At 36.1% G+C, this 13963-nt stretch overlaps 2 protein-coding genes across 3 annotated transcripts in view; one reads left to right on the forward strand and one right to left on the reverse strand.

Annotated features, from left to right (window-relative positions):
- Nucleotides 1–13963, forward strand: part of LOC134791442 (uncharacterized) — a 251576-nt gene that overhangs the window by 158352 nt on the left and 79261 nt on the right. The window lies entirely within an intron of this gene.
- On the reverse strand, nucleotides 1837–11136 carry LOC134791438 (casein kinase I). 2 transcript variants are annotated; one of them, XR_010144302.1, is made up of 9 exons: nucleotides 10773–11136; nucleotides 10349–10459; nucleotides 9531–9723; nucleotides 8794–8936; nucleotides 8072–8274; nucleotides 7548–7707; nucleotides 6791–6871; nucleotides 4625–5437; nucleotides 1837–4524 (listed from the first exon to the last, which is right to left on the reverse strand). XR_010144302.1 is itself a non-coding variant. In XM_063762459.1 (8 exons), exons 1-8 carry the CDS (start codon nucleotides 10846–10848, stop codon nucleotides 5379–5381), a joined length of 1026 nt encoding a protein of 341 aa, XP_063618529.1. In that variant the 5' UTR covers nucleotides 10849–11136; the 3' UTR covers nucleotides 1837–5378. The 2 variants fall into 2 exon arrangements, 1 of the variants encoding a protein (XP_063618529.1); XM_063762459.1 differs by having other exon boundaries at nucleotides 1837–5437.

Below are 13963 nucleotides of genomic sequence, written 5' to 3' on the forward strand. Positions count from 1 at the left end.
CTCTACTCCATTTGAATATTGTGTTTAGAGCTCCTTGCATTAGGTTGGATATTGTGTTGAGGCAAGGGCCTTTGACGATGACTACAAGGTCGTCGGCATATCCTTGTGTATCAAAGTCTTGGCCTGACATGATTGCAAGAAGTTGGTCCACTGCTAGGGTCCATAATAGTGGGGATAAAACGCCTCCTTGTAGGCACCCTTTAGTGGTATAAAATTCATGCTCTATATATAGTATTGATGGTCAGTGGCTACTCTGTTCGAGAGCATGCTATGTACCCATCTGGTGGTTTCGTCTACTCCCTTTGATTTCATACCATTGAGTATGGTCTCTGCGGGCGTATTGTCGAAAGCACCTTCAACATCAAGGAACGCACATAGAGCGGTTTGCTTTTCCTCTAGGGTTTTCTGCACCTTGTCAACCTGGTTGAAAATTATTTCGGCGACACGGCGGTTTTCAGTTGTGTCGCATGTTCCGGTGTAGGATTTGGTCTATGTTTGGGGACAGATTATAGCCCCTCAGCAACAGCCACCATGCCCTGCTGACTGGGGCTGGTCCAAACAACATGGAGCCCATATGGACAAGCCTACTTATGGCGGCTGCTGCTTGTTTAGAGCTTATTCGTTGCCGCTGCAAAACAAAATGCGCAGGGAGGTGCAACTGCATTAAAAAAAACCTAAAATGCACAGTCTCATGGGAATGTAATGGCAATTACGAACAATATATATTAAGATATATACCCGCATTAACCCGCATTTTTAGTCAAACATCTCCTATGTTAATTTTATCATATTTATAATACTTAACTCTATTAGCGAAAGTTTTCCCAACATCTTTATTTATATATGTATATATATCACGTCCAGAAGTAATTTATTAATGTAATCTACCACCAGAAGAATAACAACTTATCAGAAATCATCTAAACATACTTAAAAATCCTAAACGTTGCATACCACTCTTACAATGCAGGTACGCCGCGCGACACAAAACATTTTTTTTAACAGTTATGAAAAAAAATGTTTGACAAGTTTACTATTCTGTATAGTAGGAGAACTGGGCTATTCACAGGTATTTTTTTTCTGGAGCAAATCCTCATAGTATACATTTTGTTGAGGATTTTCGAAAAAAAAATCAAAAGATTTTTTTTGAATTTTGAATTTTTTGATTTGTTTGTATGGGTGAGTGAAAATTTAGTCACAGAAATGAATTCTTCATCCTCGAATTATACGAAAATGACACCAAACTTGATATAGTTGCGAGATGTATGCAGATATAAAGCTTAGAGTGAGGCGCGCCGGAGGCACTTTTACCCCCCCTCCCCTGCCCACCTACTGGGGGGAACCTCTTGGCAACCGGGCTTAATCAGCTTAGGTCACCCCCAGGAACACCTGTTCCAAGCGGTTTGCTTTGTCTCCAAAATGCAAGGTCCCCTTAGAAAACGGGACCTTAGATCCCCTGCTATATAGATAAGATAGCTAACTTGTTCTCGAAAATCAGTGGCACCAATGATCTATTAATAGGGAACCAGTAACCGACACATCTATTTTTTATCCAAGAAAATAAGTGTAGGAAACCCATCTCCCAATACGGCAACACTGTGCAGCTACTGCAGTGCTGCCACATTAAGAAATCGGATTCATACCCTTATTTTTGGAAAAAAATAGAAGTGTCGGTTACTGGTTCCCTGTCAGTCACTGGTGCTACTGTTCTATGGTTAATAATATGGCTAATGTGGCTTGCATGTCTTCCTACCATTTATTTTGGACATCTGAATATTTCTAATTGTGCCTACTATAAATAAAGGGATACGTCTATGCTGTTGCTAAATAAAAGAGTTTATTATTATTTACTGTTTATTGTGCCAAAGGAATTAAATACATACTGGACATTGGAAACAATGCAAGCATAACAATTTATATAGGTATATGTAATGCATATGCTAAGCTATACAGGCTAGCATAATTTATGTATTTATAAAGAACAAAATACACGACATCATACATATCATATATAAATTAAAGAAACACTCTGGTATACTCGAAGAAATATAATTGTTGTTACTAGTTTTAGATAGTGAATATATTCAGTTCAAATAATTTGTTAAGAAGTTTGTGTTTATATTTTGTTATCTAAATGCGCCAGTACTAGATAAATCGCGTCGTATCAAGTCGTCGTTACATAATGTAGGTAATATGATTGTACAGTACTTCACATGTCGTTAAATCGGCACCCATGTGAAGTTTCACATGAGTGAAACAGTTAAGTCATTTTGCCCGTCGGATTGCTTGTATGAGGCAAGACGACTTATTGATTTAACGGCGGTTAATTTTGTCTGAGCGCTGCAATTCGCGGGCATAAGCGATCGACAGATCATTACAATAACGAATATAAATCAATAATATTTACACGCAGCACGTAACAGGCTACTACACAGAATTAGACGCAATCAAAGGTATGTGTACAATAACAGCAAAATAATTTGGAAGGCATTAATTATCGCTACAACAGTTATGTATTTACCACTATTACCTAAGATATTGTAAAAAACAGTGTGTCAGCTTATCTAAGTTTCTTATATTATTATATACAAAATTAAGTCCAAATCTTTCGTCTGTTGGAACGCACTCTTACATAATGCGGGTGCGGCGGCGCCGTCATGTCACTGGAAATATTAATATTACTTCTCGTATTTCACCAAAGACGTCAGGCTATAACAAAATTAGACTTTAGCGTCATAATAATAAGAGTTAGGGTCAACGTCTTGGTGAAATGCAGGAACTATACGAGTTTTTCTATTAACTCTTCATACGCAGTACATTCGGCATCGCCCTTGTTAATAAAATGGACACAACAGATATCATGAACTAGTATATTAACATAAGAATTAGTAACACAATATCATAAAACTTATTTGGATATTTTATTCACGCACTTCTCGACTACAAAATACCTACGAAAAACATTGAGTTATGTTTAACTTTGGTACCGTTAGAAAACAGTGAGAGATGGGTACCAAAGAATTAGCGTCAGAAATACATTCAATGTTTCAGTACACAACGGCTGACAAAAATATTTCATCAGCCCCCCACAATTACGAGTACTGGAGTTTTTATTTGGCAGTGACAGATAGGTACCTCGTCAATGTGTCTCGCATTCACCGACTGTTTACCTAAATCAAAAATGCCAATACATACCCTGTCGTGTCAACTAAAATATATATGCAGCCAAAACGTGCAAAAGACTACTGTTCAAAGTAAAACCATTGGAGGGGTTAGGACTCGAAGTGCTCGTCATTAGGATATCCACTACACATAATGATTTAAAAACTAAACGCTTAATATCTTGAAACTTTTTTTAACCCAACACAAGTCTAAATATAATATTTACACAAAATTGAACCTAATTCTCAGTCACATAAAAAAGTGTGGTCCATTCCGGTTCACTCGTCTTTTCAGTATGATTAAAATGATACATCCATCGCATGAACATACTGAGAGCGCACAATATCGTTTATACACGCGGTTCTTATGATATATTTACAAATTTCGTTCCATATATTGGCGGTGAGCGGAATCTCTTGCTTGATGAAAATTTAACAAAACCCATATTAATATTGCACAAAATACTTTATATTAAGATTCTGCATATAAATTCTGTTCAAACTGCCTTCCAGTAGTTAATTGAAGAAGATTATCGTAAACAAATGAGGTTTAGGATTATGAAAATAAGATGGAGTGAGATGAATGTTGACACGGTTAACTATTTGTTCGCCAGCGACGTCAAGAGACCAGGTCAGTTGTATCCAATAAGAACGATGACATTGCGTTAAAAGATGTAGAAGTTCAAAGCTATCATTCTAATTGATTTATCTTGTCTATGCATTTACAATATTGGCGAGTGTCATTAAATATCAGAGATAAAAAACTGCACAGATTGTAAGGGAATTAGAATTAAGTGTTTAGGAACGAAAAATAAAAATTAGTGTAACCACTTTTAAGGACCAATTATTTATACGTAAATACAACGCGTTTAAGTATATTGTACGTTCATTAATTGTCTAGTTTAAAGATAGATTTGGTAACCAGTTCACGAGTCAGAACAACCGAAGAACAAATCGTCAATTTGGTAATCAAGATGAGATCATGAAGTTTTTGTTCTGCAACTGAAACACTGTGGTTTCTTAAATTCGTCATGTTGTTGTAGGTAAGTTTAGACATGCTACCGAACACAAAACATAAATCCAACGCAAGTAAAATTCACTGCCGCAATGAATAGTCACATTGAATTTAGAAAAACATGTCGTATGAAAGAAAATAGATTTGCACTTTATTAGCTGTAATTTTTTTTTTCAAGACTCAAAAGCATTTTTTTGTAGTTGGCCAGGAAAACGGTACAATAGTATGTTAGAAGTTCATGCGAAGATTAAAAGCAAAGGACATGAATAAATAAACATGGAAGACTGCTTCTTAACAGCAAAATAAATTTCAACCGCTTCAAATCATTCTCGAGTCAACCACATAACTCTCCGCCAGGGGCCCGTTTATCAAAAGCTTGTAACTTGTAATACAAGCGGAAGTCCCTTTTTAACAAAAGCTGACAAAAAGTGACAAGATTTTGATAAACAGGGCACAGTTCTCGGGCGTGCTACAAGTAATTTAAATCGAAACTTTCGGTTCACGTTTGCCCTCGGATCATTAAATAAAATAAAATGAATTGTCATTCGGAGGCGCGACAGACCTATCATATTGCACTATAATACTTTCGGGACGCGGTCCTTCTGTCGGGGATATTAAATTTGGCGGGAGATCATCCATCTCCTGCCGGCGCAGGAGGAGCGGATGTCGCAACACATTCGCACACTCGCGCTTCGAGGCCCGGCACCCCGCGGTGCGATCCGACCGCCTCTACTACATTACAACTGAGCATAAAATAACACGTCTAAAAGTATGAAATTGTCGTTTCAGAACACTGTCTCCGTACAAAAAAAAGTTAAGTCGGACAATCACGCACAATTTAAGATTGTGAAATAAGGAAAAAACGTAAAACAATACATTCCCCTTCATCTTCACTCTAATTTGATAAAGCGTCAAAAGACCCGATATATAACCAAATTAAGATATTCTATACTCTTCATTATATACAAAAAGCAAATCCACTCCACTTATCAAACAATAAGCATTTTCGAACGTAACGTAATCCGCAGTCGGGAGCCGAACGATAAAAAGAAAAAGTCGTCAATTTCATACTCAAAGACTCGGGAGGTCCCGCGATTTAAATAATTTACATTACAACGTGAACGCATACAAAATGTTAGTCTAACACGTGATCCACGGCGCGCACTCGCTGCGACGCGCGCGGGGCGGCGGGCCGCCACCCCTCACCGCCACTCCGAGATGGCGGCCACCGTCGTGCTCGGCTGCCCCGCTGCGCCCGCCGCTGCAACAACACACAACACGTTAAAGCGCAACGTTATTTTATGCGATAAAGTTCTGGTTTCCTAAGAAAGCGGTGCCGTCATATATCGGCCGTAATACAGCGGTGTAACTTCGTATAAGATTAATAAAGTCTAAGGAAAAAACGTGCCTCGGAAATCAAGAAAAAGTCATTCTCGGATAGATGGCGCACACACCTTTGGCCTATGCTCGGCTAGATGGCGTGACGACACCGTTTCATATTTAACAATTTTAACACATAGATGTCAGTGAATGAACATGGGTCAAAATGATATAAAAATAATAAAATCATTTATCCATATATGTATATAAATTTTTTGATAATTTTATACGTTTTCATTTTGAGTTTTAGTCGTGTGTCGATAGATGGCAGTAAATTTACTGTGACTACAAAATTTACTATGACAGAACCCCTCTATACTATCTATTCTCTTTGCTATAGATGTAAACAAAAAGGCACGGTTTCCTAGAGAACGGTGATGACAACGTAACGTCAAAAAGCGGTGCCGTCATTTGCATGACGGCCGTCTTGACGGTGTCGATAGTTTTGTTTTGTGAACGTTTTATTAAATTTGATAGCAGTGAAGCCATTTCTACTAAAATCTCAAATGCACCTTCTGTACCACGAGATTTGAATAAATGATCTATCTATGATCTAATCTAAATGACTACGATTACCTATTTTCCTCTTTTGATGATAGTTCATCCTCCAAGTAAATTATTAAGCTAAATCAAGTTCGTCCATTTTCTTTCCTGGATTCGTTTCGTTTGACCTTGGTGGCTGACGGTGTGTTATGACGCCGTGTAACTTTCCACATGTCATCACCGTAAAGACGGCCGTCTTTTTGCGTCCGCTATATGACGGCACCCCTTTTCTAGGAATCCAAAGTTAAAACGCAGCGCTAACCGCAATGCGCTTGCCGCACACCTATTTTACATCGGATAATTTAATGACAGTACATTGTTTAACGCGGTAAACGCAGCTGTAAGCGCATGGTCATTTTTCCTACATTCAGTTGTCGCATGCATTTAACGCTGCGTCTATCGCATAAAACAAACGCGCGTTTAACTTTGCTCTTCAATCGGTTATATAGAATTTCAGCTTCGGAGAAATCCATAGAGAGATGTAAAGAAATCTTTCTTTGTCTCCATTATTGTATTGTTCAGTTCTAACAACCTACACCGACTTTCAAGATGTTTGGCAAGTGCTTGTATCCCAAAACTGTCGTTAAGGCATCTAACTGTTTCCTACGAAATATGAATAAACTTATACAAATGAAGCCTAAATTCTATATCCATTTGAATTAAATATATATTTGAGTTAAAATTGACTTACTTGTTTCTTGTTCTTGATTTGGTTCATGACGACGAAGCGTGCGGTCATTAGCTGCAGCCTGGTAGTTGCCGCGTTGGCCTCCTATAGTTAAAATAAGTTAAATTCAAGTTAGTTTTGGTAATCAAACAGCTATACAGATAATATGGTTGCGCTTTATCGTCCATAGTATCCTACGTCACTGTTGCACTTATGTACTTCTTAGAAAGTCAGCCACAAAGGCAGAGGATAAAAGCGCGACCGTGTTAGGCCACCAAAGTATTGTAGAAGAATGTAAATAAGATGGATAGAAAATCCTATAGCCATTCCGTTCCCGCAGTAACATGGACCACCCTAATGTATACACAATTACACATATACATGGTTTCAAATTCATTTATTCATAATATTCAATTTAAAACAAGGCAAGTTTCCTTTAAAAGTGATTGCTTTATGTGCTTTGCTTCGTACAAAATTAATATAATAAAGAAACCGTTTTTGGCATCTTGATGATTTTTGAGTCAGTAAAACCTCCCATAAAGAATGACTGATATCATTATAGTTGTGAAGCCATAGTTCAGGTACGTTTTGCTACCTTAGTAAACAATAGCTATCAACGAACTGTTTGTTCGGTATACATTAGGCTTCCAGTCAAATACATAGACGTAGGTGAAGCCCTGCCTGTGGAACAGCGTGCGGAACAGCTGCCGCAAATGGCTCCAGTCGGGCTGCTCCTCGAAGAGCAGCCGTTGGCAGTACTTCGAGAATAGCTAGTACTTACCGAACTTGAGCATATTCCAGTCGAACACATAGTCGTAGGTGAAGCCCTGCCGGTGGAACAACGTGCGGAACAGCTGCCGCAGGTGGCTGTAGTCAGGCCGCTCCTCGAAGCGCAGCCGTCGGCAGTACTTCAGGTATAGCTGGAACTCGATCGGGTGGTTCTGAAAATTTATGTTATAAGGTCAAATTGGATGGAAGTGGCAAATTTGTTGGTACTATAACTTCTTGCCTCAATACAGTACTTACTTTTAAGAGAAGAGAAATGTCTTATCTGCAAAGGATTCTTAACTTTTTATTTCTATAGTTAACATTTTTACTCGCGTTTAATAAATAAGCAATAACTGAAATAAGTCGGCAGTTGGTGACTAACTAAGACTAAACTGAACATCGCTCGATTTGGAATCAGCGTAAGAACAAATATTTTCATGTTTGAACCTCTAGCTCAGAAGAAAAACAAGACTAAAACACAGATCATAGAATACTACTACACTAATTAAATATAACTTTTTGGGAGTATACACTTACTTTACATAGCTCGTCAAAGGGCGTGGACAGTTTCTTCTCGGATATTCTCTCATACTTCTGGCGCTTGGTAGCGGCCTTGAGCCCCTGCCAGGGCAGACTGCCGCGGTTGAAGTACATGAGCACGTAGCCCAGCGACTCCAGGTCGTCGCGGCGCGACTGCTCGATGCCCAGGTGAGTGTTGATGGATGCATACCTTGCGGTACCTAGCAGGTGGGAAAATAACATATTAGCAGAAGTCAAAGATCAAGTAAATGTGTTACCCTTCAGTAGTTTAACTATATTTATCTAAGAAAAAACATGTTCTCAGCAATTCAAGATAATTCTAACGCACCTAAACTGAATTACATTGCAATGTTTCATTACAGTTCTTATGGAAACCTTTGGTCTGCAATGTCTGCATCATCAGATAGCTTAATGATTATAGTACAATCAGCCGTAAAAGTGCATGGCGACTATCAATGAATTGGTTCATAATTTTCCATGTAATTTCACAGCTCACTGTAGTGGCGTTCAAAAGTGCATGGTGCATGGATAGATGTCGACCGTAATGCCTTAATATTACGGTTGAAACATCTCCATGCACTTTTGAACGCCAGTGTACATTGACCTGTCACTGAAGTATGTAAGTAACAGCTCAATCAGGAACCAGGAAGTAGGCCAAATTAAACTTGCAAGATTTAGTTAGACATGAGAAAGGTAAAAAAAATAGGGGTATTACATACCTGTTAAGTTCTTGTTTTCTCTGTATGGAATATGCTGCAGAGTGCGTGGGTCTTTGTACTTCTTTGCTAAGCCGAAATCTATTATATACACTAAATTCCCTTTTTTACCTAATCCCATCAAAAAGTTATCCGGTTTGATATCTCTGTAAAGAAAAAATAAATACCTATATAATTATTGTTTTTAATCAACATACAAAGCACAAAATCTTTTTTTTAATGATTACTATGGCAGGTTCATCATCTTTAATGCAACATTCCCTTTAAGTTTATTACCCAAAATGTCCATTAGCCATTACAGCTGCATAGGTATGTCAATTCAATATCATATGAAATGAGACCTGTAAATTCATGTCTATATAATTATTATCTATACATACAAGAAATGCAGTGATACCACTTATGTGTTATGATTTATTACTGTGCGTAAGAAAACCAAGTTATCAATAACCCTAGTTGACCTGCAATGCGCACAAATGTATTGCCATTACCAGAGATAACGTAAAGTCTATTGCCTACCTATAGGTACTCTAGTTTTTGTAAGTGTTTTACCAGCAATAAACACTATATTTTTTACTAATTACTATTGAAGTAATCTAAACCATTTTCAATAAGAACAGAGTTGCATATCTTATGTTTTGTTCTATTTCTAAACCAAAGAATATCAACCACATTATCTACACTGTTGTATTCAAATTCCTCTGCCAGTTTTCTTTAGCCAGTATTATTATAATACAAACCTATGGATGAAATTCCTGTAATGTATGTCTTCAATACGGGTAATCAGCTGATCAGCTAGGAGTAGAACAGTCTTGAGGGAGAAGCGGCGAGAGCAGAAGTTAAACAAGTCTTCTAATGATGGGCCCAACAGCTCCATTACCATAACATTGTAGTCGCCTTCTGATCCACACCATTTGATAGCAGGAATACCAACTGAATTAAAAAATAGTGTGTTGTGTAGTAAAAATAGTGTTAATAGTGTATTGTGTTAAAAATACATATTAAGGGAATTGTATTTTGGTAGTACATTAATACTTGTACATTATTTTCCTCTTTGTAAGACTAGTTAAATGAATTTCCAACTAACAATAACAACTTAGGTGACCACATTAAATTAAACTTGCTCACTGTGGCACCGGCACCGGGCAGAATTACCTGATACAAAGTATGGTTAAATGCAAGTTAAACCACTTAGTTTTTAAAGCACGATCAAAGCAATATTGGATGCATATAAACATAGGAGTAGGTATATGGTGCCACAATTTGATAATACAAATAAAATATGTTAACTTATTGCACGGGTCAGCAATATGCAGCCAATGGCTTGTTTTTTAGGGTTTATACCATATTTAACAAAAATTAATCTAACAATGAAGTTATCTATTAAGTCATTTTAATATGCCTAAACTACCAGTACTATTAAGACTAGTCATATTACAGGGTCTGATGGAATAAATAAAACATGGAGAGCAATTACATTCTATGAAATTAAGTATTTATGGATATAAATACTATCTAAGTTAGCACATCATAAGGTACACCATTCAGTTTTACTCACTTCCTCCTTGCATTAGTTTGTAAAATTTGCTTTCTATGTGTAGTTGTGGATGCCTTGTCTTGATGCATTCTAATTTGATAGCTACCTCTTCTCTAGTTACAATATTGGTGCCTGTAAGTAGAAATTCGTATTAGTAGCAGTAAACCTGCATTGCAGTTTAAGTTTCATCTCAGTCAATGTAAATTTGAAGCTGAGTAAGTAGATTAGATTCAGCTGGGAAAAGATTTGCATTATCAAGCTCATCATGGTTAAACAGATACCCATTTGAATTCTAATATTCTCAAGCAAGGAATTAAGATGACCTCAAGATTACACAGTATCTAACACAAAATGAAACAACTAGTTATTTCGAAACAAAAAAAATCGCAGCTGGCCCACTATCATCAGTTTTTCTTTGTTTACAATAATCTCAACTCATACTTACCAAGGTATATATCTCCAAAAGACCCCGAACCGATCTTACGACCCAGTCGGTATTTGTTACCGACTCGCAGTTCCATGCTGATTGTTCGTAGGAGATGAAATCACAATAATATCACTGACCACCGAATCATTACAGGACGGCCATATTGCGATAGACGCAGATCTGTATTCAGGTGAACTCAGTAATCTTGGGTGGAATTTGTTGCAGACTGTATTTCTTCGCAATCCTTTGATGTCACAAAATATATAGAATAACGTATCAACAAAGTTAAATCTTTCTTTATTATACAAATTACTTATAAAATTTTGATTGAACCTATTCTACCTACACACGCACATGAGGAATTTAATTTTTATCTACGCTCTCTCTCTCAGATGACAAGCTGTGGCAACATTGAAAGTAAAAAATATTCCAAGATAAGAGCGTCTTTAGCATAAAATAAATGATAATTATTCTAGTAATTATATTTTACGAGTTCAAATTTAAAATAGCAAATAATATAGTAATATGAGATTTTGATATAAATATGAAAAAAAAAGTCTATGGTTTATGGCTGTTTGGGCTAATTCCATTGTTAAGAACATTTATGAACTAAACCTATATGTCTATGGCTTAACTAGGCGCGAAATTTGGAATAAATATTTTAGATTTGCGAGTACACTAGCTACCTAGTCTACTTGAGTCGCTTAACTTCAACTCCCAATTTGTTTCTGATTACCCGAGTTTGAAGGTAAGCGACACACTTGGGTTGTAGCAAGTTTTAGTGATGTAAGTTGTGTTTATTTGAAATATAATCAAAATAATTTAGTAATAGTATTAATATAAATTCACGTGGTACACCCGGCGAGTCTGTTGTCACTTATTTAAGCATGTAAAAATTCAAATCTCGAAACTGCTTAGTCTCCTACAATTTCGTGTGATCATAAGACAATTTTATCGGAATTTTGCGTCTGCGAACCCAATTTTATTACACTCCGCATTCGCAGTTCACATACGTACATACATCTGATGAAGGCCCACCGCCATCATCGAAAATCGTTATCTGCCTTTCAATCGCTCTTGCGTATTCGAGCGATAGAGGCAGATAACGATTGTCGATCTTTCGATGTTGGCGGTAGGCCCTCTGACTCCTCATATGCATGCAATGTTAGGTGCAAATGTATACGGCCTTGGCAATAACAACACGTTGCATTTGGCGACTCGGATTTCAAATTGAATATCCAAATATTGTGTATAATCGACTCCTCCGGCCTGGGAACCCATAGATAATATCCAGCTACAACCAGACAAATTGGTTTCACTTTCATGGAAGGAGAAAATAAATTAAACAAGGGTAAGTGCACGTTTGCATTTCATCTGAAATATGTATATTTTTCTTTATATATTTTCTCAAAACTTTGCCTTATTCTAATTACATACGTAATAAATATAAAATGTAATACATAGCATTCTTAGTAAGTAGGTAACATTTATGTTATTCAAATTATAAGTAAATATAGTAGGTAGGACTATTAAAGATGGATTTGGTTTTTACAACTTTATAAATATAAACGTTCATAATAATAATCATTAGAAAATATTTAGTCCTCTATCTTTGTAACTAGGCTTGATAGAGGTATCGTAGTTTCTACGAGAACTCCACAATTAACAATTTTGTATACTTAGGTAGATACCATCTAATTACATAATTATAATATAATACAGTAACACCATTGTCATAAAAATACCTACTCACAAAAAACTTAAAAAATAAAATTTAATTATTAAACATCACTAAAAATGCAATAACTCATATCTTAAATCAATTAAATAATTTAGGTACCTACTAAAGTTATTACAAATTGGTAACTATAAAATGAGATTGGACAACATTACGAATTTAATAATCACAAAATTTACATAAACTTAAGACGCTAATCTCTACCTTGATTCGTGAGACTATAATTGTTGCCATTACATGTATGAAATATAGTAATAAATATTTCTTAAACCAATCTATACTCGTCTTCTAAAATACAGATGAAATTAAATATTATAATATGCAATTGACTGTTTTTTCTTTTACATTTTGAGGACTATTATAATATAACTGTAGCATACCTAGTTCTACTATAACCTGAGAAAAGTTCCGTAATGGCCTCTCCATACGGCACCACTAATTTTCAATACATTGCGGCATTTGGTCGAACGATTGAATTCGTTGCTCCTACATTAGTCAGAAATTATCTAAAATCGCATGCCACTTGTTGCAACATCTGTAGAAGCCTAATTTACGCATAGGAAGATACGTTTGTTGGCACGGTCAGGGAGAATTATATGTATATGTACTTATACTAGGTATCCAGTTAATCCAGTAAATGCTTAACTAATTCTAGATTCTGAATGTATTTTGAGAGTAGGTTAGATATTAGACAATAGAGATCTGATTACCTACCTAGGTACATACTTAATACTCTGAACAGGAATATAGATGTCTTTTAATTTAAAATTTAATTTTTATATTTCATTGGTATCTTATACCTTTAAACGAGTAATTCTTGTGTATTATTTATTTATATATAGATATATACTCGTATATATTTCGGGGATTTGATATACGATTTCGATGAAATTTGGTGTATGGGGGTTTTCGGGGGCGAAAAATCGATCTAGCTAGGTCTTATCTCTGGGAAAACGCGCAGTTTTGAGCTTTTATGTTTTCCGAGCAAAGCTCGGTATCCCAGATATTGATTATAATACTTGAAACGAGAAAAAACCGATTATCTGGAACAATAGAAATAATTAACTATATAAATTACTTGTAATATATTTTATTATGTGCAAATAGGTAAGTATGTATCACTTTGTTCCGAATAGTTGTATAACTTCGCGTTTTTTCCTTTGCGTGTTTACGCTACTTGCTACCTTGAATAAGCGGGTCTCTATTGGTTCCCATAAATTTTTTGTTCCGATTTTTTCAGTCCATAACGTTTTCCATCATAATTTTTATTAGTCATATTGTCAATAGTCATAAATTTTAACAATATAAATTGCAGTTCCGATTTTTGCAGGTCATTATTATTGTTAGTCATAAAATCTGTTACTCATAATATTCAAAGTCCAGAAGCTATACCATTACATAATGTTGAAGGCAATAAACTTGCTTACAATAATCGTTGTAAGGTCTTTTATCGCAGGTTATAAAAGTAGGG

Source organism: Cydia splendana, chromosome 6, assembly GCF_910591565.1.
Source record: "Cydia splendana chromosome 6, ilCydSple1.2, whole genome shotgun sequence".
In the NCBI taxonomy this organism is placed as follows: Eukaryota; Metazoa; Arthropoda; class Insecta; order Lepidoptera; family Tortricidae; genus Cydia; species Cydia splendana.